The 22,755-nt window shown below is 34.9% G+C and overlaps 4 protein-coding genes and 1 long non-coding RNA gene across 8 annotated transcripts; 1 reads left to right on the top strand and 4 right to left on the bottom strand.

Moving 5' to 3' along the window:
• Positions 1-312: 312 nt before the first annotated feature.
• Positions 313-3,238, bottom strand: LOC9319172 (beta-glucosidase 43). 4 transcript variants are annotated; one of them, XM_021030373.1, is made up of 12 exons: positions 2,965-3,237; positions 2,811-2,869; positions 2,640-2,715; positions 2,483-2,554; positions 2,310-2,397; positions 1,949-2,201; positions 1,739-1,842; positions 1,428-1,648; positions 1,186-1,217; positions 997-1,099; positions 735-915; positions 313-637 (listed from the first exon to the last, which is right to left on the bottom strand). In XM_021030373.1, exons 1-12 carry the CDS (start codon positions 3,176-3,178, stop codon positions 541-543), a joined length of 1,500 nt encoding a protein of 499 aa, XP_020886032.1. In that variant the 5' UTR covers positions 3,179-3,237; the 3' UTR covers positions 313-540. The 4 variants fall into 4 exon arrangements, with proteins under 4 accessions (XP_020886032.1, XP_002883106.1, XP_020886034.1 ...); XM_002883060.2 differs by having other exon boundaries at positions 1,739-1,854; positions 2,965-3,236; XM_021030374.1 differs by lacking the exons at positions 313-637; positions 735-915; positions 1,186-1,217 and having other exon boundaries at positions 1,000-1,099; positions 1,739-1,854; positions 2,965-3,238.
• A 165-nt stretch (positions 3,239-3,403) lies between these two features.
• LOC9319171 (actin-interacting protein 1-2) lies at positions 3,404-6,906 on the bottom strand. The gene is made up of 6 exons (XM_002883059.2): positions 6,407-6,906; positions 5,865-6,026; positions 5,558-5,744; positions 4,839-5,264; positions 4,047-4,454; positions 3,404-3,966 (listed from the first exon to the last, which is right to left on the bottom strand). The coding sequence occupies exons 1-6, from the start codon at positions 6,793-6,795 to the stop codon at positions 3,709-3,711; spliced, it is 1,830 nt and encodes a 609-aa protein (XP_002883105.1). The 5' UTR covers positions 6,796-6,906; the 3' UTR covers positions 3,404-3,708.
• Positions 6,907-7,263: 357 nt separating this feature from the next.
• Positions 7,264-8,966, top strand: LOC110230366. The gene is made up of 3 exons (XR_002333467.1): positions 7,264-7,436; positions 8,247-8,315; positions 8,451-8,966. It is a non-coding gene; the product is annotated as an uncharacterized LOC110230366 (long non-coding RNA).
• Positions 8,967-11,611: 2,645 nt separating this feature from the next.
• LOC9319170 (uncharacterized GPI-anchored protein At4g28100) lies at positions 11,612-13,562 on the bottom strand. Its single transcript, XM_002883058.2, has 2 exons — positions 12,805-13,562; positions 11,612-12,145 (listed from the first exon to the last, which is right to left on the bottom strand). Exons 1-2 carry the CDS (start codon positions 13,471-13,473, stop codon positions 11,822-11,824), a joined length of 993 nt encoding a protein of 330 aa, XP_002883104.1. The 5' UTR covers positions 13,474-13,562; the 3' UTR covers positions 11,612-11,821.
• A 1,669-nt stretch (positions 13,563-15,231) lies between these two features.
• LOC9319169 (mitogen-activated protein kinase 9) lies at positions 15,232-19,534 on the bottom strand. The gene is made up of 11 exons (XM_002883057.2): positions 18,964-19,534; positions 17,833-18,241; positions 17,601-17,728; positions 17,453-17,512; positions 17,217-17,366; positions 16,753-16,908; positions 16,499-16,636; positions 16,284-16,357; positions 16,092-16,193; positions 15,736-15,967; positions 15,232-15,649 (listed from the first exon to the last, which is right to left on the bottom strand). Exons 1-11 carry the CDS (start codon positions 19,303-19,305, stop codon positions 15,584-15,586), a joined length of 1,857 nt encoding a protein of 618 aa, XP_002883103.2. The 5' UTR covers positions 19,306-19,534; the 3' UTR covers positions 15,232-15,583.
• Positions 19,535-22,755: the final 3,221 nt, after the last annotated feature.

Raw genomic sequence — 22,755 nt, 5'->3', positions numbered from 1 at the left:
AAAGATATGTGATGTGAATCGTGTTATGAGATTTTTCAGTGGAAGAGGAATGATTACATCCATTATTGAGTCGAGTCTAAGAAGCATTTTAGCCTCTTGTTATTATTATCACAACAACGCGACAATTTATTGGCTTTTTGCCATTCACATGCAATACTTAGTCGCCCTTAAAACAACATCCACATATTTTTTTTGATACAAGTGATATATTTGGAAGAACTTACATATCAATTTTACATACAATATTTTTATAATGTTAAATAACTTCACAAATAGAATTTGAGCCCTCAAAAAATGAATAGGAATTAAGAATATAGAAGATCATGTTTCCAAAATAACCATTAACACGAAACAAGAAAATTGAGGATGAAGATGATAGCACACATTGTTGAATGTATAAGTTCTATGATAGAAAAACCAAATTTCTTGCTACTGTTTTATGGAATGTAAGCGTCGAAATGTCAAAGGAAGACAAGTTCTCAAGTTATACACATATTCATTCACCTCTCGTTAACAACCCGAATCATGGACACATTGAGCTCATTTCTGGTCCCGTTTCAAAAGTTGTTTAAACCATAAAGCAGACATCTTGGGGTATCTCTTCAAGTCCTTGTAATCAACGTACACTATTCCAAACCTAAGGGAAAAAAAATCATTAGAAGTACCTTAGAACATACATACTTGCATTTTCTCAGAAATAATCAAATACCCCAATTCATTAGTTAATTCCGCACCTTGAAGTATATCCTGATAACCATTCGAAATTATCTAGCAACGACCACGCGAAATATCCAGTTAGATTGGCTCCATCGTCTACTGCTTTTTTAAGCTGTGCTAAGTAGTCTCTATAATACTTAATTCTTGTTGTATCATTTTGTCCTTGAGTTAGAGTTATGTTGCCCGGATCATCCATACCTATAAAGATTATACACTTAACATCGCTACAGATCTTGGATTTAGAACAAAGAGATATTTTGAGGATATTGTTGTTAATACCGTTTTCGGAGAGAATCATAGTTGGATTGCCATAACGTTCCTTAATGTACATCAAAGCCTTGTACATTCCCCATGGTACGTTGTATAACCATTCAGAATGTGCCTAAGTAAAATCAGATTAATTCTTAATCAAACAACCAAATAATAAAAGAGAGTAACAAAAATCAAAAGAAAACATATATATCTCACCCTTGGACCTATTGGTGTCCCATTCTTTGCAACTGCAAATATTAAGATTTCTCAGTATTCATATGCTGCACATTGATATTGCCACAGTCCAATCCCATAAGGACGAACCAGCCTTAGTTTTGGTCCAAGTCTATAGACTAGAGTTATATTTGTTCTCACATTAGCATATTTGCTTTTATAACAATCATTCATATGGCATAACCTATAAATGTATTATGTACATATGAACAAGAAGAACTTACAGTTAAAAGTGACGTTCCAATCTTGTTGATAACCCAAATCTTTAGGTATGGTGGATATTTTAGGATCTGACATGAAATAAGTCGTGTATTGGTTTATGCCCACGAAGTCTATGGAACCTTTCACCATTTTCACTTCTTCCTCGGCGAATTTTGGAAGTCTCTCCTTCACGATGTTTTGCATTGTATATGGGTACTCTCCATACACTATTGGGTGAATAAACCTTCAAACATAATCCCCACGCAAAATCTATTCTTATAAGCTCACCAAAATTTAATTGGTAAAATATGAGTCTAAGAGTTTGAACTGTTACCATCCAACATGGAAGTCTCTTGCTCTTTGAGCAGCGTCATTATCTGCTTTACTACTCGTAAGTGGCTCGAACCAAACAAAATCCAGTAGAATCCCAATCCTTCCCTTTTGTTTCTCCTGAGAAGAATTAATCAGTTTGATCTTTACTAACCATTTACATGTTTTATATCAGACAAACAAATTTGAAGGAGCCTAGAAGGTTATTACATACCTTATAATTTTGGCGGTATCTCTGGACGGCTGCTGCATGTGCCAAGATAAGGTGATGTGCAACAATGTATGGTTCAGTCGCGGAGTTTCCATCAGTGCAGTTTCCAAATGCTTTAGAGCATCTACCCGGCGCAAAAATGCCGTTATCATAACCTAGAGCAGCTACTACACGAGGCTCGTTAAACGTCATCCAATTCTTCACTCTATCTCCAAATGTCTTGAAACAAAACTCTGCGTAATCCGCAAAATCGTCCCTGTAAATTGCCTCATCATACTATATCAAAAGATTGGATTTTTTTTCGGCATTTTGCAGTAAGAGAAGAAAGATTAGAAGATAAAATAACAAGTTGGTTGGTGCTTACACTACTTGTTTACTAAGCAGGCCTTGATACTTTCGTTCCAAGACTAGAGGAAGGTCATAGTGGTACAGATTCGCATACGGTGTAATCCCTAACCATTAAATTTATATTCACAAAAGTTAATAATCAATCAAATCAAGTGTCTATGAATGTATCAATGTACTATAAATCTATACCTTTTTGGATCAAGTAATCGATCAATCTGTTGTAATAAGCAACTCCATTCCAGTTGATTTTACCGCTTCCCTCTGTTTTCATAAGCTTGAAGTTATAAACTTATCTTAAATTAAAATATAAGCAATGTGATTAATTTTCTACATTATCAAGTAATACCAGGGAATATTCTAGACCATGAAATAGAAAATCTGTAGGCATCAAAGTTCAGGTTCTCCATCAAATCTACATCTTCCTGAAATGTGTGATTAACATGAACACCAAAGTATATTTATGATATAACCAAAAAAAACAGATATACATCATGCTTTAATTAAAAATATTAGTGACCTTGTAACGATGATATTGGTCCACTGTTATCTCAGCAGTGGCATTGTTGGCAATTTTACCTGTTTTTTTTTTTACCAATGGCAAAGAAGAAATCGAAATGATTAAACTAATCAGTTTAGTGAATTTGTAAAATTAGATTGATAATGAGATTAACCAGGAATCTTGACGAAGGCATCCCAAATGCTTGGGCCACGACCGTCTTGGTGGGTCTCGCCTTCGACCTGATAAGCTGACGTGGCGGTTCCGAACAAGAATCCTTTTGGAAAACTCTGTCTGTTTAGATCGCCGGTGTCCAATGGGACGGCGTCTCCGGACGGCGAAGAGTCGCCGGAGCGGGAAGCAGAGAGGAGGAGGAGAAACAGAAACATGAGAGGCCACTATGGGACACGATGTGGGGGAGAGAATTATGAGCGAGGATCAATGTGGGTCTTGCTTGAGGCTTAGAATAATAATGCAGATTAGTTTTTATTTTATTTTTGTTAATAAAGGTTAATTAACTATTGATCGCTGATCAGATAAATTAATTGAAAATTCTCCTCTGTTTTCATCTAACTTCATAAAAATGTGTGTTAAGTACATTTGACGATACCAACTTTTGTAAGAAAAAACAAATATTTATAGAGCTCAAAAATCATTGAGGGAAAGCATAATCTCATGTCCCATTCTGTATCAGTAATCTTCTGATAAAAAAAAAAAAATCTGACCCAAGATCTCAGTTTCAGACAAAAACAGAGCATTCATTTTTGACAAAAGATAATATGCAGACAAAAACAGACACAAACACATCAACACAGCCACGGCCAAACAGAGATCCACAAAAAGCTTTCAAAAGTAGTAGAAGCTTTCCAAAGAGACAAGATGGGACTTGTCCAGAGATCTTTCTAATTTACCTCAAGTCTTATTGCGGAGTTAAGCTCCAGACGCGGATACAAGCATCTTCACCAGAACTCACTACATGGGAATCATCAGCAAAACCCAGACCATAAACTCCACCTAAGTGAGCTCCTTTTATTGTCATGCGTGAGGCAGCAGGTTTGTCCACTTCATACACAATCACACAGGTGTCTAAGGATCCTGTAGCAACCATAGTGCTGTTTGGAGACCAAGCTAAGCAGTTTATGCGGGCACTATGGTACAACATGTTCTTGAGTTTCATCTGTTTTACAAAAAAGGGACGATATAAGATCAGTGTTTGTGTTCCAGATTCATGGACAGATTCTAAATAATCTTAATTACCTCTCTGGAGACTCTGTCCCACACAACTGCTTCTCTGTTCAAATCACCTGATGCAAACATAGAGAGATCCGGAGAATAACGTATAACACTGATAGCGCCTCTGTGTTTCTCGAGAACTGCTTCCTCGGTGAGGGAGTCACCATTAACAGAATACAGATGGAGTTTACCGTCTTGGCCACCGATGATGGCTTCGGTTCCATCAGGTGTTACTGCCAAAGCAGTGACAGTGAATCCAAGGTCGATGGTTGACACTACTTTCCCATCACGGAGAAACACAACTCCTGACTCAAATGTCACCAGAAGGAGATCGGGTGAGAGTGGTGCAAGGCTTAGATCCTTTGGTTGGTTTCCAATGTCGACAGACTCTTCGTTTGTGCATTGATCGTCTTTATAGGAAATCCTGGATATCTGAATTAAAATCACAGAGTGAAAGAACGTGGATTAGTTGCTTCAATAATAATAATGCATGTAACAATTATAAAGAATAACCTACGAAATAAAACATTAGTCCTGCTAGTCCCACAAGGTAAAGACCATTTGGCCTTCAGTGATGGCTCTTTTAAATTCTCTCAACCACAAGATTATTAGTATATTCTTCCAAAGTGTTAATAATCTTAAGAGACCATTGTATCTTTAGCATTGCCAATATTCAAGAGAGAGAGAGAAAAAAAAAATACTCATTCACTTGTTTCGTCCTTATATTCATTCCCCTAAACACCAAAGTCAGACACTGCAGAAATCAAGGTGACAAGTCCTACATGTGAAAAAAAACTTAAGTGAGAATCAATTTACCTTATTGTCATATCCAGAGGTCACGATCTCTTCTTCATGAGCAGCAAAGCACTTTATTTGAGAGTTTTGTGTCCGGTGCAATTTTCCGCAAAAACCACGGCCTAGCATCCATTTACATATCAGTCCATCATAACTACCGGATAATATGTAGTCAGCGGCTCCTTTAAGCACAGCTAAGGAAGAGACGTTCTTCATGTGCCCCGAAAACTGAAAGGGGGATTTATCAAGTTCGCTTGCTGAGAATATGCTGATTGTACCACCTAGAGAAACAGTGACAATATGATCATTCTGCCACAGACACCCAACAAGCATATCGTCCACTCCACCTGATGATCCAGGACAATTCAATGTAGTCTTCAATGTTCCGCTACCGTTGTCCGATATATCCCATACTTTGGCTGACTTGTCGGCAGAAACAGTGAGCACCTGGTTGATGATTCAACATATACAACACGTGAGTACAGACGTAGTATCAGATCAACCATGATGTAATCATGTAATCAGCAACTAGAAGATAGAGACTCATTAAGTCTTCATATATACACCCAAAATTCTAAGCCACGATTATAGCTCATTTATGTACATACTGGAGCAGGTTAGACAACTTACTTTCATATGCTATTCTAGACCCCGTTTAAGCCTAATGTAGTTTGAGACTAATACGAGGGAATCAGACAAGAATTGAGAATACGGTGCAACAGACAGACATAACTTAGTACCTGTTGACCATCAGGACTCCAGCTAACTGCATAGATGCTACCTTTATGCCCATCATCAGAAGAGAGTTCTCCCAGTATCTCACAAGTCTTTCCATCATATATGATTCCCTTTTTATCTGAACTCACAGTAATGAACTTACTTCCATCTGGTGCAAACCTCACACAGTTGACAAAGTTGGAATGCTCTCTGTTGACCAATAAACAACAAACTCGTAAACAATTCGAAAACACACAACCAAGGAATTGAACAACAAAAAAGTGTTTTCTTTATTTAAAGAAATGGAGCAAATGTTTTGAGTTATCTGACCTGCTTGAGAGCTTGAACTTAAAAGGAGGACCTTCGTAGAAATTCACCAGAAAATCTTCCCCACAAGTTACAATACGGAACGGTCTAGTTGGCTTGATAGCACAGCTAAGAACTCGCCTAGAATGTCCATCAAACTCTCCCACATTTGATCCTGAATCCCACCTAATCAAGCAAGACAAGCAAAGAGTCAATAATCCAGCAAAACTGAGAAGAAGAAACAAAATGCTCAATTTCAATGTGATTGATATCGATCCGATTCAACAAAATCAATGCAACACCAGTAGAAAAACAAAATCTTTAGCCCAATTGATCAAAGTCAACGAAAACAACTTCAGCCAAATTTGAATTCCCGAGATCGGAATAGCTTAGTTCAATAGAATTGAACACAATTCAATTTCGTCCACTTTACCAAAATCTCAGATTACCATGAGGACAAACCATAATCCATTGCTAGAGAAGACTAAACTTTAATCTCACTTCGTTGAACTTAGCACCAAAAAAAATCAAATCTTTATCTAAGAACCAAACCAAACCAAACTCACATGAAAGCACGAACAAGAGATTTCCCTTTGCCATCACCAGAAGCAACGATTCTCATCCCATCAGCCGACCACTGAAGATCATCGATCCGACCAGCCAAGACCTTAAACTCTTTCTTCAACACATGATCGTTATAAGCACCCCAGATTCTAACAGTCCCCGACACATCACCCGACGCGATCCACTCTCCGTTAGGAGAATATCGCGCCACCGTAGCTGGGTAAGCGTGTTCACCATAGATAGAGACCTTTAAAGGATTGTTGAGGTCGAGAGTCACGACGGATCGACCATTAGTGTAGAGGATGGTGTCGGACTTCGAGTCACCGGAGATCAGGATTCCTCTACCTCTCTCCGTCGATGGAACGCAAGCATAGGTTTCGGAAAGCTCCATCAAAATCGAGAGGACTTTGCAGAGATCGTTTTGAGTGGTTTTTGGGTTTACGAGAAGAAGAGAGACGAGGAAAATGGAAGGACGGTTTTGAGTCTTTTTGAGTTTTGTTTGACATTTAGCTTTTTAATATTTAATTCTCTTAATTAAAAAGATAATGTAGTAATAATCATTGTTGCAACATCACTTCTCTGGCACAAACGGATTAATAAACAAAAAAAAAATGTAAAGTGTAGTTTAATATGAGAAAATTGGAAATAAAGGATATCTACTTAAAAATTTGTTCATATATCCCTTCTTCTTGTAGATTGGTCAAATAGGTTTTTTAAAAATAAAAAACCCAATTTTACCCTCATTTTCTCTCAAAATTAATAAAAATTGATTTTAAAAATAAAACTATGTAATGTATTTACTAAAATTAAATAGAAATCTAAACTTTCCACTTGAGAAAGAGTCTCTCAATCACCTAGACCTAATTAACTGTTTTTTTTTCCCTGTCGTAGATGAACATGTCGAGGTAAAACAAAAAGGACCCTAGTCTCTCTCAAACGAGCCCACCGCCGTATCTCCACCGACTGCGTGTTTTCCGGCATTGTTGGTCCTCCGGTGTTCATCTGGGCGACGATTGAAGACTGAATCAATAGGTACGTTGTTCTACTCTTTTTTTGTGATTGAAATTATGTCTTTTTCTCATCTCAAGTCACAATTTTTGTTACTCGTTTAGAAATTTGCGTTCATATAAACAAAAATTAGATTTGAGACTTGTAGATCGATGTGAATCTTTTTGTTCTCTCGATTTAGTTGCAAGTCACAATTTCAATTTGCATGTAGAGTTGTTAGTAACTTTGAATTCGTGAAACTCGATTAAAGGTTTCAATTTGGTGAGTTTTAAAATTCCAAATTTAAATTGAATGTAGATTGAATAAGTCTTTCGCTCTTTGATTCCAAATTACAATCGAAGTGATCTTTTTGTTCTCTTTTTGATTTATTTAGTCCACTATTTGTGTGTGTGTGTGTGTCGTGAGTAGCTCAAGTACGTGTCTTGTTTTTTTTATTAGTTATAGGTTTTGTCTCTTGTAAATCTTCTACATCTAAGTCAATTGTAAATCTTTTTAGCTAAAGCCATCCACATATCGTCATTGGAAATATTTCAATTGCATGTAGATTGATTAAGTCTTCTATCTCTTTGATTCATGTTAATGTATATGTGTTTGTGTTGGAATTCATTGATCCTTCTTGAGCTTTTTAGATATTTGATTTTAAACTCTCAGCTCTTAAGTTTATGAAATTAGAATTCTTTTGTGATCCTTCTTGAGCTGTTTAGATATTTGATTTTAAACTCTCAGCTCTTAAATTTTGACATTGTGAAGCTCTTAGGTTTATTTTAATATCAAGTGTTTTGTCTCTTAATAACTTTCAATATTTGATAAAGCTAGTTTGTTCTCTATTTTCAGGTTTTGGATCTATATTACATCAAAGGTTATCAATGGAAAACAATCTAGGAAGCACGAGTAAGACATCAGGTTCTCCTACCAAAAAAAAAGTAAGACAACAGGTTCTTTAACATACTAATTTTTGTTTGCTAACTGCAACTATGCACTATAATTAGTCATCACTGTGAATGGTTTTATTTACATATGTTTGTTTTTTATGTGCAGCCACTACTAAGGAGTTTCCCAAGCGCCTTTTCGGACATGGTAAAGAGCCTGAAGTTGAGAAAATTAACAACAGCTGCAGATTATCGATACTTAGGAAAATCAAAGATGCTTTGCCACATTGAGTGTCATATGCTTAATCTAAGCATGGATTTGATAAACGATAGGAACATCAAAGAGGCGCGCATGAAGATTGATGTAGACCTTTGGGAGGCTGCTCATGATCCTATCTTAATTGAGCGAATGGAGAACTATAAACCTCCACATCAATTGTCTGATATCCTTGAAATTGATTGAGATTAATTAGCATTATGGTTTTTTTTATCGTGCAAACAGATTATGTACTAGTCTTGCGACATGTAGTTTGTATGACCTTTGTTTTTTGTTCCTAATTATTTAGGCATTTTATGAAAGTAAGTTTCTTGAGTTCGTCTCTAATATCTCCTTTTAGCTCGAGCAAGATGATTTTTTGTTCTCCACTACTTCTTGTGCTTATCTGTTTTATACGTGTTCTACTCATGTATAATTTGATCCATTACAAACTTGATTATGAACACAAACATTAGAGACGAACTCAATAACAAAAAATGATCATAAGTAGAATTGAATCCATAGTTCAAAACTAAACCACGGACTTAACTAATACTAAATCTATAAATCAAAACACAAAAAACAAAAATATAAGTTTAAGTGAATGTTATACTCAAAACAGCAAAACGAAAATTATTAGAATAAAATCAAAAGTGGTGGACTAAGACGTGTAGTATTAAGCCGTGTAGCTTTTTAGGGTTTAGAAAACGTTTTAGGTTTTAATCTTAGTCTAAAAACTGTAGACAACAACTTCTACATCTTTTAGATCGTAATCTAAACAATAAATATTCATTTAAATCGTAATCTAAAAAAAATATTTTGTTTTCTTTTCTAAAGATTTACTTTCTATATTTAGAGCATTCTAAAAATTACAGAAATCGAAATCTGCAATACCGTAGAATATACATTCTAAACTCAGATTACAATTTCTAACGATGGCAGAAGATGTAGAAATTATTAGAACGTCTATTCTAAAATATTTAGAACATAGAGAAAAACGTAGAATGCATGTTCTAAATATTTTAGATTTATGATTTTAGGATTTCTAAAATTCTCAGAACAGAAATCTTATCTGAAATACGTAGAACATGTACAAAAATGCAGAATACACATTTTGAGTTTCGCAGAACTCTAGAAAACGTGTTCTACCAAAATTAGATGAAACTTTATCTATCAAAAAATCAACTTTTTTTAAACCAAATCAAAAAAATTCCACTTCAAATCACTTCTACTCTTGTATATCTACATGTTTTTATGATTATTTTTTAAAAAAACATTTAAATTATGGTGTAGGGGTAAAATCGTCCAAACTGATAATCTCACAAAAAAAGTGTATATGGACAAATTTTTAAGTAGATATCCTTTATTTCCAATTTTCCCGTTTAATAATTTGTGCTAATCTTTTTGTTTATTAGACACAAAATAACCATATTACATGTAGAGTAATATGAATGAAAAATATTAAAATTACATTGATTTTTGTTGGCAATACCTTGAACAATTTTTAAAAATTATTCAGAAATTGTTCTTATACTGTTATTTGATATGAGTGGAACAAAATTATTTGTCTATCATCTTCATTTCCATTCATCTCCTATCAATTCCTCTCATGTTTTTACCATTTACTCATTTAGATTGACACTAATGGGTGTTATATTTTTGTAAAAGAGGTATATGTGCGGCCCATGGGCCAGTTAGTTTTTAAGCCAGGCCAACTATATTATGCAATAATGCCAAGTCAATGAATCGCTAGCAGTTGATTGGCGGCATTAGTGAACGTCTATGGGTCTGACTCGTTTAAACGCAGCGGTTGCGGTTGCGGTTGCGGAAGTTTGCGGAAGTGGACGGTTGCGGTTTCAAGCGTTACCAAGCGTTTTGAACGACTGGTTTAGCGTTTGAAAATGGATGCGTTTGCGGAAGTTTTATGACTGGTAAACCAGCGGGTGCGGTAGCAGTTAAATAAAAAATGACTAAAAAAATAAAAAATATTACAAAAAAAAGAAATAAAAACACCAATATATTATTATGATAATATTAGAAAAATTGAACATGCTTAATAATTAAAACCATAAATAAAGTACTAAATAATTATTCAAAAATAAAAAAATTTTATAATAAGATAGTACTTTATGTTGGGTCGTTAACACCAAAAATTGTATCAAGTAATGGGACAAACTGTAAATAACGTTGAATTCAATCAAAAAGCAAGTAATTTTCTATTCGAGAAAACAAATCGAAACATATATTCAATCAAAAAGAAAAGCAATATATAATGAAAGAAAAAAATATTCAAATTGATTTTCATCAGTTTGGGTGGAAGACATTGAGAAAATAAGGTTTTAGAATATTGATTAGGGTTTCTGATGAGAACGTGCTACAAAGATGAAAGATATATATAAGATTAATATATTTTATAATAATTATAAGTAAACGTTTGATTTTTCTTTTTTTTTTTAAATCCAAACGCTACCGCCCGCAACCGCAAACGCTTGCAGGAAGGAGCTTTTGAAATTCAGCGATTTCGAGCGGTTTGAAGCGGTACGGAGCGGTTTCTATGATTAGTACCAACCGCTAACAACCGCAACCGACCGCTAGCAACCGCTAGGAGGGTGCTAGCGGGAGAACCAATCAAGCCCTATCTAACACCACCACAAATGTTATGAAATATCTTTTTTGGTAATATTTCTCAAAGGAAAATCTAACGAATGGAAGCATTCGATTATTGAATGAAATAATATGAGAAAATAAAGTGTCAGTCGTGGGGCTTTTATACATCTCTTGGTCGCATTATCAGTTCATGTAAAATATATAATATATCGATGAATCATGAATGTATTATTGTTATAGTAGCTTCCGTGGTTAGAGAGAAGATAAGGAAACATAAGAACAAAGCTGTCACAATTCTCTCTGTCTCTCTCAAACCAGCCACACCACCTCGTCCCCATTACTCACATGCATTTCTCTGACTATTATTCTTCTTCTCCAACAAATTGATACAGTTTTGATTGATTGCGCTCATATAATTTGATATGACCGAAAATATTGTTGAAAATTCGAAATTGTGATTTTGAAAATTTAATTGACAAAAAAACAATACGATTTTTTTTTTTTGATGTAATAATGTTAAAGAACATGGCTACTACAACAACGACAACAAAAAACTAATTTACAAAGACAGAACCAAGACCTCTCTCTTTCTCTCTATCTGAATTTCACTTCTCTCAACCAATCACGTCATGCCACGTGCTCCACATCACAATCAAATCCAACCACGGTGTGCCACGTCACAGTAGGACTAATGTGATGACGCTGTATAGTAAAAAGTGGTGCCAATACTGAAGTGAAGTTGGCGAACCGTTGGAGAATTCCGAAGAGTCGACGGCTAAGGGCATGCCGTCGCTGCCGAGAGCACATGAACGTGGCACGCCATCATGGTTGAGCATGACGGCTCGGAGGACGGAAGTTACAGTTGGAAAGTAAGCAGTACGGTTCTTAGCGAGAAGCCAAGTAAGACCCATGAGGACACAGTCTTTGTTATGCATCTTCGCTGTTCTGTTTCGGTCTTCCTTTGATGGGTTTCTTGTCCCTGAAGTTTTCTTTGGGTTTAGCTGCAAAATGAAGCATAAGTGTTTGTTTCGATTAGGCTTTGTTGTTGTTAACTAAAGTAATGATTGAGGATTTTTAGAAAGTAGAAAGGTGGAAACTAGTGGCTAAGCTTTTGGTTATGGTGGGTTGGTGATTAAGATGCAGAAGAATGAAATCATATGATGGAAGACAAAATGACGCGTGAAGATGACGAACTATTTAAGCGCGTATATGTGTGTCAGACTGTCAGATAGAAAAAGAACAAAAAGCTAAAGAACAAAACTTTTCCCAATTCGCCATATGATGGATAGATCAGAAAGAATCCTAGACTACATAATTCTAAATCTTCCTCAATCTTCACTCACTCATATAGTAAAACCCTAATGTTTAAACACCAAAGATCATTAAAGGGTCAAGAAAAGTTCTTACCTTTGGACTAAACCTAACATATCTAGTTAACTACTATAACTAGTCCATCTATTCCTCATTACTCATTCAAAAATTGTCTTAATTAGTCAATCAAACCAACAACACACTAAGGTATCAATAGATTCTCTAAAGTTACTAGATTTGCACATACATTTTACTAATTCCATTGTCACTTCTAACAGTGAATCCTATAAGAACCCATCACCAAATTCTACCGGAAAGGTAAATATTGCAGCAAAGTTAGAGACATTACCTTATAGAGACTGTTCAAGCACTTGTTGCAACCAAGTAGAGGTGAGAATCTATCAGCATTGTTGTGGCTTCCACTTAAACAATCAGTCTCTAATCTATCAACCCTCTCGTCTCCAACGAGTCTCCCTTCTTCGTTCACTCTAAAAGCCTCGGAACAGCTCAACGGATGCAATCTGATTCCACAGTAGCAGTAAACGACGTCGCACGTCTCGTTCGGTCTCGTGAGCTCAATCCCTCTCTGTCTCAGCGATTTCCCCAATCCGTCAACGCAAGTCTCAGAGTCATCAGGAAGCAAAGGCATATCTTCTTCAGGCGTCGTTATCGCGGCGGAGGAGGAGGATGCGTTTCTGGCGGCGGCGGAAATCGAACGGCTCAGAGCTGTGGTTGAGTAAGCAGAGTAGAGCCACGCGCCTAGTACGGGGCAACATCGTCCTTTGTGGAGCTTTTTACCGCTACAAGCTGATTTGATGCCGTGGAAGAGGTCTTCTGGTAAATCAAGTGGACAGCCGAAGAAATCGGATTGCTCCGGGAAAGCGGGAATGGTTGCGGGTGGGGATGATTTGACCCGGAATGGCTGGACTGTGACCGGTTCTTGGTTTGGTGAAACGGGTGATAGAATGGTGAAGAAGAAGACGATGAGGGAAATGGAAGAAGGCGCGTGTTGGAACATCGCCGGAACAAAGGAGACAAGAGTAGTAGAGAAAGAGAGAGGGACAAAGAGTGAAAGACTGGAAGAGATGTGTAATAAAATATATATCACAAATGGGATCTTGATATATATTGTATCAATTTAATACTAGTCAGTTTTTTTATTGGTTTAGTAATTTAAATTTCACTTGGAAAAAAAATTGATCAAACATTCTTAAAATTCCAAAACATTTCTTATGCTTCGTTAATACTGGGTTTGATTGGTGAACAGAATAAAAGTATTACAAGTTGTATAGCTTTTATTTTTACCTATCACAAAAACTTTATCAAAAGCGTTACTAAAAGTTTTACTCTCAGCTTTTTTTTTTATAACTTTCTCGTACAGCTCTTTCATACAGCTTTGCACTATTCCGATAAAACTAACAGCTAAAAAACTTGTACAGCTTTTGGTTACCAATCGAATCCACTATCTTTCAATGTGTGGGATTATAACAGAAAAAACTTTTTAATAGTAATCACTGCTTGCAAACTAGTTTATGAAACTTTTTAATGAGTTAAATTTTTGATATTTGTGAATCACGGGACGATTATGGAAGGATTCGTTTCGTTTAATTTAACTTATCATACTTGAGTACTTTTATTTTTTATTTAAAACGCTCACTTACTTAGTAACTTAGATTAGATTTGATATGTAATCTGTATGTTATAAACAATAAAATTAGCAGAGGTCTGATTTTATAAACAAACTACAAAGTTATATAAAAATAGCATGTGTTTGTCTCGTAATGCAGATATACTTTGTCGTTAGTTTACAAAACAAAATGCAAGTAATTTTTCGCAAATTAAATATCATGGAAAACAAAAGACCATGCAATTTTTCAATCACTATGAAAAAAAAGTGGTCAGTTTAGTTTTATTATGTTTATGGTTAGCTGTTTCGTCATTTTTCATAAACTTTTGATTTGTATAAAAACTTTACTCTTACTTCCATGAAAAGAAGAAAGTCTACTACCCTTAGCTATCTCAAAAGAAAAAGAACTCTAACTTCTGTCTCTGTTCCAAGTGTTTTTTAGTCCTTTAATTTCTAGCTTTGGTTTTGTTTTTTTTTATCTTATTTTGTTGAAGCAAGAACTAGTTGGACGAATGACGACCACGACAACAAAAACACTAGGATTTATCTCGGGATTAATAGTACATGTTCATGAAATTTCACTTTTATATCAAAACACTATTGGTTGATAGTAAAAAGGAAAAAAAGAAAGAATTATGTGGAGCTCCATGTTAAAAAGGTAATGTCAGGCATGCGAATGGTTTGTAGTAGTGAAAGCTGCTTAAACTATAACATTCCAAACCCTTTTTCGGGAATGCCATTACAAGATGGATTCAACTTACATCACAATGACAAGAGATTATTTTACAATAGAGTTACAAATGGTAAATTAATAATATACTCACTGTGTTCAAATTTCATATCAAAAATAAACTTATTCAGTCACTTTGGATACTATAGAGTAAAAGAAGAAACTGAAATCTACAACATTATTGTATATTTGTGGACTACTTTAAAGTTGATCATTTTAAGTTATTTATGATATTAACAGCTAGTAACAGCATTTTCACCAGCTCTAAAGCGATTAGCAAACCAAAAGAGAACAAAGAAAAAGCAAAGTTGGACGACCAAAAAGAAGAACAGCAGTAAAAATCAAAATGATTCTATATCCTTTGAGGATGAAGAGATCATCATACAAACATAAAATATATAGTTAGGCTTAGGCACATATTGGTCAAGAATCAAGATGATGTATTTAACACACAAACTTCTACTTATCGCCTGATAAGGTAAAATATTTGTCAGACATAAATCCAGGGGTTAACGTGTAGTAAAGTCAAACGTCTGGGGGTATTTCCACAATTTTTCTTAAATTATTCTCCTAACATTTTTTTAATACAACTCGAATTGATGGACAAATTGAAGAGACCAATGAAGGTTAAGTTGTTTTGTTCATAGCTCATGTCTCTCAGTATCTATCAAGATCATACCACTTCTTCTTCTTCTCTGTGAGAGATGTGTATAAGAACTGTAGAATCAGCCGTCTACTGTTAGCAACAAGTTCCAATCCCCAATCTCTGAATCAAGTGTGGAGAGCCGCAACCTTTTGAGACAAAGCATCAACCGTATCATTGTTCGATTCCCCGTGCTGCAAAAGTCAAGAATGTGAAGAACAAGTGTAGACAAACTTGTACGATATATACATCTTATCTAATGCTACATGATTTTTTTTACCTCGGACTTGTTTCTTTGTTTCACGCCAATGCATTTAGATGCACTGATGCTGGCACTTTTCAGCAAGCTGCGAGCATTGTAACCCGTCTGGCTCACTCCATTCCTGTAGTCTGAACCCTCGTGTTGTGACGTTGGAGGGCTTTCGAGGGTCGTGGCTAAAGACGCTGTGGATCTGTTCTCGATATCATGATTATGTGATCCATTCTCTTTCTTAGGAGCAGGGACTCTCTCCCTGAAACAGAACAGGTTCCAACACAACACAACGGAATGAGATGATGCAAGCTTTAAAAGAATCGGGGAAATCTGATGACTTTCAAATCAGTTTTACTGACAAACCAACAAAAGAAATTGTATACCTAGGCAAAGAAGCGTGTTGCCGTTGAAGAGGTGAGCCTCTCTCACCCTTACCGTAATTTTCCTCAAGATGAGCAAATTGTCTCTTAAAGCGATCAACACCACTGCATTTTCATTTAGATTACAAAATCTTTATCTTACTTCTCATTATTATTTGTAAATTTTGAATACGGATTCTCAATGTTTTTATTTACCTTGGGTACATGAAGCTAGTCTGTTCTCCACCTCGAAGATATTCTTGCAGCATCTGAGGATGATACTCTAATATCTGCATTGTTTCACATTTAAGTTTTGTAAGGATTACGATTAACCGATGGACATGCGAAAAAGGAAGAAGATATATTTTGCCATTGTTCAGAGCTTAACAATACGAGATTAGTGAAGCAAAAACAGTACGAGATTAGTGTACCTCTCTGTAGATCAATTCTCTCACATCTTCCTTTGTTATCTTCCTTCTTTCAAACTCAAACTCGAGTTTTGGAATCGGTTGCGTAGATGGTTCCCGATCAACATTCGCCAGACCATAGAAGTAAGGATCTGCCAGTGCCTGTATACACGCACACATACATGCATATATAATGTTTCCTTTTCTAAGAGTGACTGAAACTGCTCTGAAACTCTGAAGTGAAAACGCTAGAAAAAACAAATATAGAGGAGCTTTACCTCTTCAGCTGTGGGACGGTCTTTGGGATCAAATGCAAGAAGACGGTGCAGTAAGCGAAGGGCCAACGGGTCTACATGAGGAAATTTATGAGTAAATGGAACTGGTGGTTTTCTTCTCATATTGCCGAGATATCTCCTCGCCTTTTCATTACGAATCTGCAATAAAACAAAACAATGATCATCATTACAGGAAATAGAAAACTGATACACTTAATCCTGGTCTAGTAATGTTATAACACTAGTATTCTCATATTTCTGTGGGCCACATACCTACGTGAGCTTCCTACCAATTAATATGAAACCCAAGCTAGCCTATACTACTTGCCCAAAAACCGTGGCCGGAAAGTACTAGTAAGCAAATAGTCATGGTTTATAAAACTTTTAACTCATAAGTCATAAGACATCAAAGAAACTCTAGCAGCCAAATTGTAGCAAACAGAAATAGATGAACTCTACCAACTAACCCTTGAAATAGCTTCGGGAGGAGGAGTACCAAGCAAATCAGTCATAATATCCAATTGGTGCACCACATTCTTCCCAGGAAACAATGGCTTCCCAGTAAGCATTTCTGCAAATATGCATCCTATGCTCCATATATCAATGGCAGGAGTATACTGCAGCAAAGAAAGAATAAAGACAATTTTTATAACATGTGAAACAGACAATTTTTGCAAAAATAAAATAGAGAATTAAATTTTACTTTGGAGAAGAAAGAGCCACAAAGTTCTGGTGCACGGTACCATCTTGTAGCAACATAGTCCTGCAAAGAAGCGAAAACCATTTGATCACAACATTTAATGCATTAGACGATATAAATAGGAAATGTATGATTTCAGTCTGTAGCATACAGTCCAGAATATAGCCGAAGGTGCATCATTAAAGGACACTCGAGCAAGCCCAAAGTCGCAAATCTTCAACTTGCAATCAGAGTTAGCTAGAATATTTTTAGGCTTCAAATCACGATGAAACACATTAGCTGCAACAAAGAAAAAAGGATTCCTTCAGGTTTAGTTGAAAAGCAGTAAACAGAAAAAAAAAGGGAACAACGGAAACACGAATTTCTCGAGCCAAGGCACTCACCTGTGTGTATAAACTTCAGACCACGAAGAAGCTGGTAGAGGAAAAACTGGTAATGCTCAGGTGTAAGATCATCGTTCGCCTTGATAACTTGGTGAAGATCTGATTCCATCAGCTCGAAAACAACATAAATGTCTCTGAACTCACGGCGTGAAGGAGGAAGCATGACATGCTTTATCTCCACTATATCAGGATGGCGGAGCAACCTGAGAAGCTTGATCTCTCTTAGAATCCGCGTTGCATCAGAGACGTGCTCAAACACATCATTGATTTTCTTAATGGCAACCTTTTCGCCTGAATGTGTGTCAATTGCAGATGCCACAACCCCGTAACTTCCTTTCCCTATAACTTCTTGGATTTGGTATCGGCTAGCTTCACCGTACTCTGTAAAGAACTCAGTCTCCAGTGCAACCTGTGATTGTACAAACATGACAGCATAAAATTCTTAATCAGAATTTAGATTGGAAAAACGAAAAACTGAGAAGAATAAAGAATTATGCCTAGTTCTCAAATTCTACAGATCATATGTAGCTTACAAGACATAAATAAGGTAAGGAAACATAATCAAGAAGAAACTAAAATGAACAATAAAGCATTTATACTACTTCTCCAAATTCTTCAGATCACATATATAAGGTGCCACAGATTCAGGTCATTCCAGAGGGTATCAAAAGCCAATTCAAAGCCGAGGCCAAAAAAGCAAAACCATGAAGCAACCAAATCCACAATGTAGGTTCTTCTTTTTTCACAAGATAAAAATATTGACATCTAAGACTATTGATTGATCATACATTGGAGAATTCCATAAGCCAATTCATAACAAGATCCAAATGATCAGAGATGGCTTGCATTTTCCACCATTTCCCAAGCAAATGGAAAATTGGATAAAGAATCCCAAAAAGTGTTGACCTTTTCAATCTAATAACTAAAACCCAGTAATTAAACAATGATTTGCTACAGTTCCTTCCAATGTAGTTGGAGAAATTAAACCGGAAACTCATAATCACGAAAAGCAACAAAACCTAGGAGGTCCAGAATCAATTCTGAATCTGGAGAAATCAAACAGATAAATGAAACAACAGATCCAATGGGAGCAAGCAATACCCAAAAGGTTTACATAAAGAAAAAACGAACCTTTTTATGAGGATCCATAAGAATGTAATTCCTTCTAGGAGGAACCCTAATGCAGTTCAAACCAGACAAATCAAAATCTCTAACAAGTCCGAAACTTTTCGCTTCTTCTTCTGCTCTTTTCTCTTTTCCTTCTTCTTCTTCCTCTTCTTCTTCTTCTTCTTCTTCTTCCTGATTTCTGTAGATAGTTGTGAGCTGAGACCGTAAATTGCTGACAGATAAGCGATCACTTGTGGAAGCAGAGTGACGAGAGCTGTTGGTGTTGGTGTTGTTGGTCAGAGGATGATTAGAAGGATTCCGAGAATGAGGATGATTATTAACGTTGGTGCTGTGACTAGCACCCATCAAACACCTCCACCACCACTTTTAAACTAATTTTAATTTAACAAATAATAATTATCATCGTTTCACAATAATAATTATTATTAGTAAACAATAATGTTTTTCACGTCGTCGACGCACGAATCTCTCAGGTATGGCGTGCTTCTCTCTTTCTAATTCGACTCTCCATTATTTGTTGTTTTTTTGGGCTGTTTGGTTCTCTTGTCCGAAGGATGCGGAAGATAGAAGAAGAAGAAGAAGGTGAAAGTGTTTTGGCACGTGCGACTCACGTGAAGCGTGTGCATCTCTTTTTCTTAATAAAGGGCATGTTTGACTATTTCCATTTGCTTTTTTTAATTATTCACATTGCTTTATTTCCCTCTCGTCGTTTTCATTATTAATTTACACCGTCGATTGAATTTATTGATTATTATAACTTGCGTCCGTGACATAACCATATTAGGAGAAATTAGGCTAACAAAAATAACAAATCGTGTAACTATTTTTGATAAGGACTGTGTAATATTAAAATTCAAAAAGCGTGTTTGAGAAAAAGAAAATAAACAATGGTGGTAATGGTGGTGGTGGGTGGGGCCAATGGCCTAATAATAAAAGAAGGTTATGTTTTAGATAATTGTAAAGATGCCAGCAAATGTCTGCTATGTAACTCTTCTAATGCACGTCTCCGTTCGTCTGTGACTCGAGAGGACCCAACCAAATAACCAAAAACATAAACAATTCATTTCAAATTCGAGATAAATATAAAATAAAAAAAGGTCTTTGATTATGCGCCTAGATTGCATGGAATCAGAAGCGGGTACGTGGAAGCGAAGCGTTTGAAAACGTGGAAACGATTTTGATAATCCGGCCCGTTAAACATTTGGAAATGTGGTCATTGACAACTGACAAAAAATTATCATAATCTTTTGTTTGTTTAATTTCTTCTTGTATAAACCAACCCAATCAACGATTTTCCAGTGGTACCGTTACTTTTTATTGCTTTATTTGGTTATCCAAGTACTCTAAGAAAACAAAGTACGTAAATTTGTGAACAATAGCATATTGATATTCTATAGATTTTGCCATTTTGATATACAATAAACATATTGTCCACATAGTTATATTGTAGTCATTTGCTGCTTACTTGGTGATCGTCTTTTATCAGCCGCACTTTGTTTGACCATTGCTTGAAAGTATTCGAGCACACGCATGCACACAACACAACAGAAGCATGTATATTAGTATTAAAAGATGAGCATACATAAATTGTTGTATGAAAACGACACGACTCAGGTGATATTTGGAGTTTGCATAAGCATAAACGTACAGTACTCTCTGTTTATAAATTCGTAATGTATTCAGGGCCAGCCCTACGAGTTATGGGGCCACAAACAATTACGGTTTGGGGGTCTCATAATCTATATATAAATTTTTTTTTTTATTGTTTGGGGACCCCAAAATCTATACATATTACTCGTTAAAAATTTGGGGGCCCAACACGAATGTTTCATTAATATAAGAACAATTTTCTTGTTGGATCCTTTTTGGGTACCGTGATGTATGATTATGAAGGGTTGATGACTCTACGAAGGAGATAGGTGTGACACTTGTTCCCCCATAGATTTATCAATTCTTTTATAGTCCCACGGATTTTACTTGACATTTGCTAATTCAAATTAATGGTGAAATACTGAAATCTCTCCCTCTACCCCTTTGAATCCACAATCAAGCTCACCTTATTATAGGTTAATATAGTCTGTCTCCGGTAGAATTATATCCTAGATCAGCCAGTGGTTGTATTATTCAACATTCATTTTGTCTTTTATTAATTATAAATAATTTAGTACACGTAAATTAAAAGACATAAACCAAAATAGTTATACAAGAAAATTGCTCAATAGATTTGACAGTAGACACAAATATTTTTATAGGAAGAATTGCAAAAAGGTAGAATTTTTTTTTGTATATTGGCAGTGATATTTTTCCTTACATGTTTTGAAAATCTTGATTATTTCCCAATCCTGCTTATTCAACTTTTAGTTTCCCTTACTTTTAGTTTTCATCTAAATTAGAAAAAATATTTTTGATGCCAATATCACTAAATATCGATAACTTGCTAATTAATTTGATATTGTGTTCCTTTTTGTGTCAAATTCAACCAAAACAGTTTTTAAAAAAATTAAATACAATAATTCACATATAATTACTCCATGATTGAACTTCGAATTGTGCGGTCTTCTTTGATAGGTTTTTAGAGTCGCGCTCTAGCGTATCTCTATGCCTTATGCCTTATGATCCATTCCTACCATACTTCTTTTCGCCTAAACTCAAAGACATAACTCACACATATAATACGCAATAATATTAATTAAACAATAGTACTTCATTTGTCCCAATATATAGGATGCTTTAAACTTTTTTTTTTGTTCTATTTTATTAGGTTGTTTCTTGTTTAATGCATAATTTATATAAATTTGAAAGTTTATATCTAAATTGTACACTATTTATTCAGTTTTGTTCAATTTTTATTAATGAGAAAACACATTATTTCTTAATATTTGTGTTTTTAGCTCAAACATCTAATTATTAGTATTTTCATATTTACTAGTTTCTTAAAATTATCGTTTAATACTTATCATTTTAATTAGACCGTTTAAATAGATTACGATTGTTTGCGTAGCACGAAAAAATAAAATTTTGTATTTAACACAAAATAATTACACTTTTTACATATTGAATTTCTTAAAATTATTGTGCAACATTTATTATTTATTTTCACTATTTAAATAAATTACACTTGTTTGAGATACATGAAAACACAATCATAATGTTGCATATAACAGTTACTAATTATACTTTTCTATATTTGAATTTATTAAAATTATTTTTCACCAATTATTACTTTACTTATATTGTTTAAATAGATTACAAGTTTGTTTGGGATACGCGACAAAACAATACAAAATATCTTTAACACTAGATTTTAACCCGCGGTACACCGCGGGGCTATATTTTTTAAAAAAAATCAAAATGTAATTTGTTTGATAGATTATTTTGATTGTTAATTTTAGGATTTCACCCGTGGTATACTATCTTTTATAAATATCAACCCAAACCCGTCCCATCATATTACCCGTCCCGTGAAATTAAACATCATTTAGTTATTTTTCTTTTTAATAATACTTTTATTTAAAAGCTATATAATTCAAGTCAATTTAAAAATTTCTTTTAAATGGTTCCCATAAGATATATATACATATATATTAAATTTGTATAGAGTTGAAATAATATTAATATTACAAACTTTTTATATAATTTAAATATTATAAATATTTTTAAAAATATGCAATATATATTTTTTGTTATTGAATAAGAGGATATTATGTGTAAGAAATATAGAAAATAAGAGTTTAATATTTTTATTATGGAGTCGCAAGAAAAATCTTTTATTTCTATACATGTTATTCGTTTATT

The sequence above is a fragment of the Arabidopsis lyrata genome, assembly GCF_000004255.2.
Source record: "Arabidopsis lyrata subsp. lyrata unplaced genomic scaffold ARALYscaffold_3, whole genome shotgun sequence".
NCBI classification, from domain to species: domain Eukaryota; kingdom Viridiplantae; phylum Streptophyta; class Magnoliopsida; order Brassicales; family Brassicaceae; genus Arabidopsis; species Arabidopsis lyrata.
Note: the sequence above shows the minus strand (reverse complement) of the source record. Positions and strands in the feature narration are given on the sequence as shown.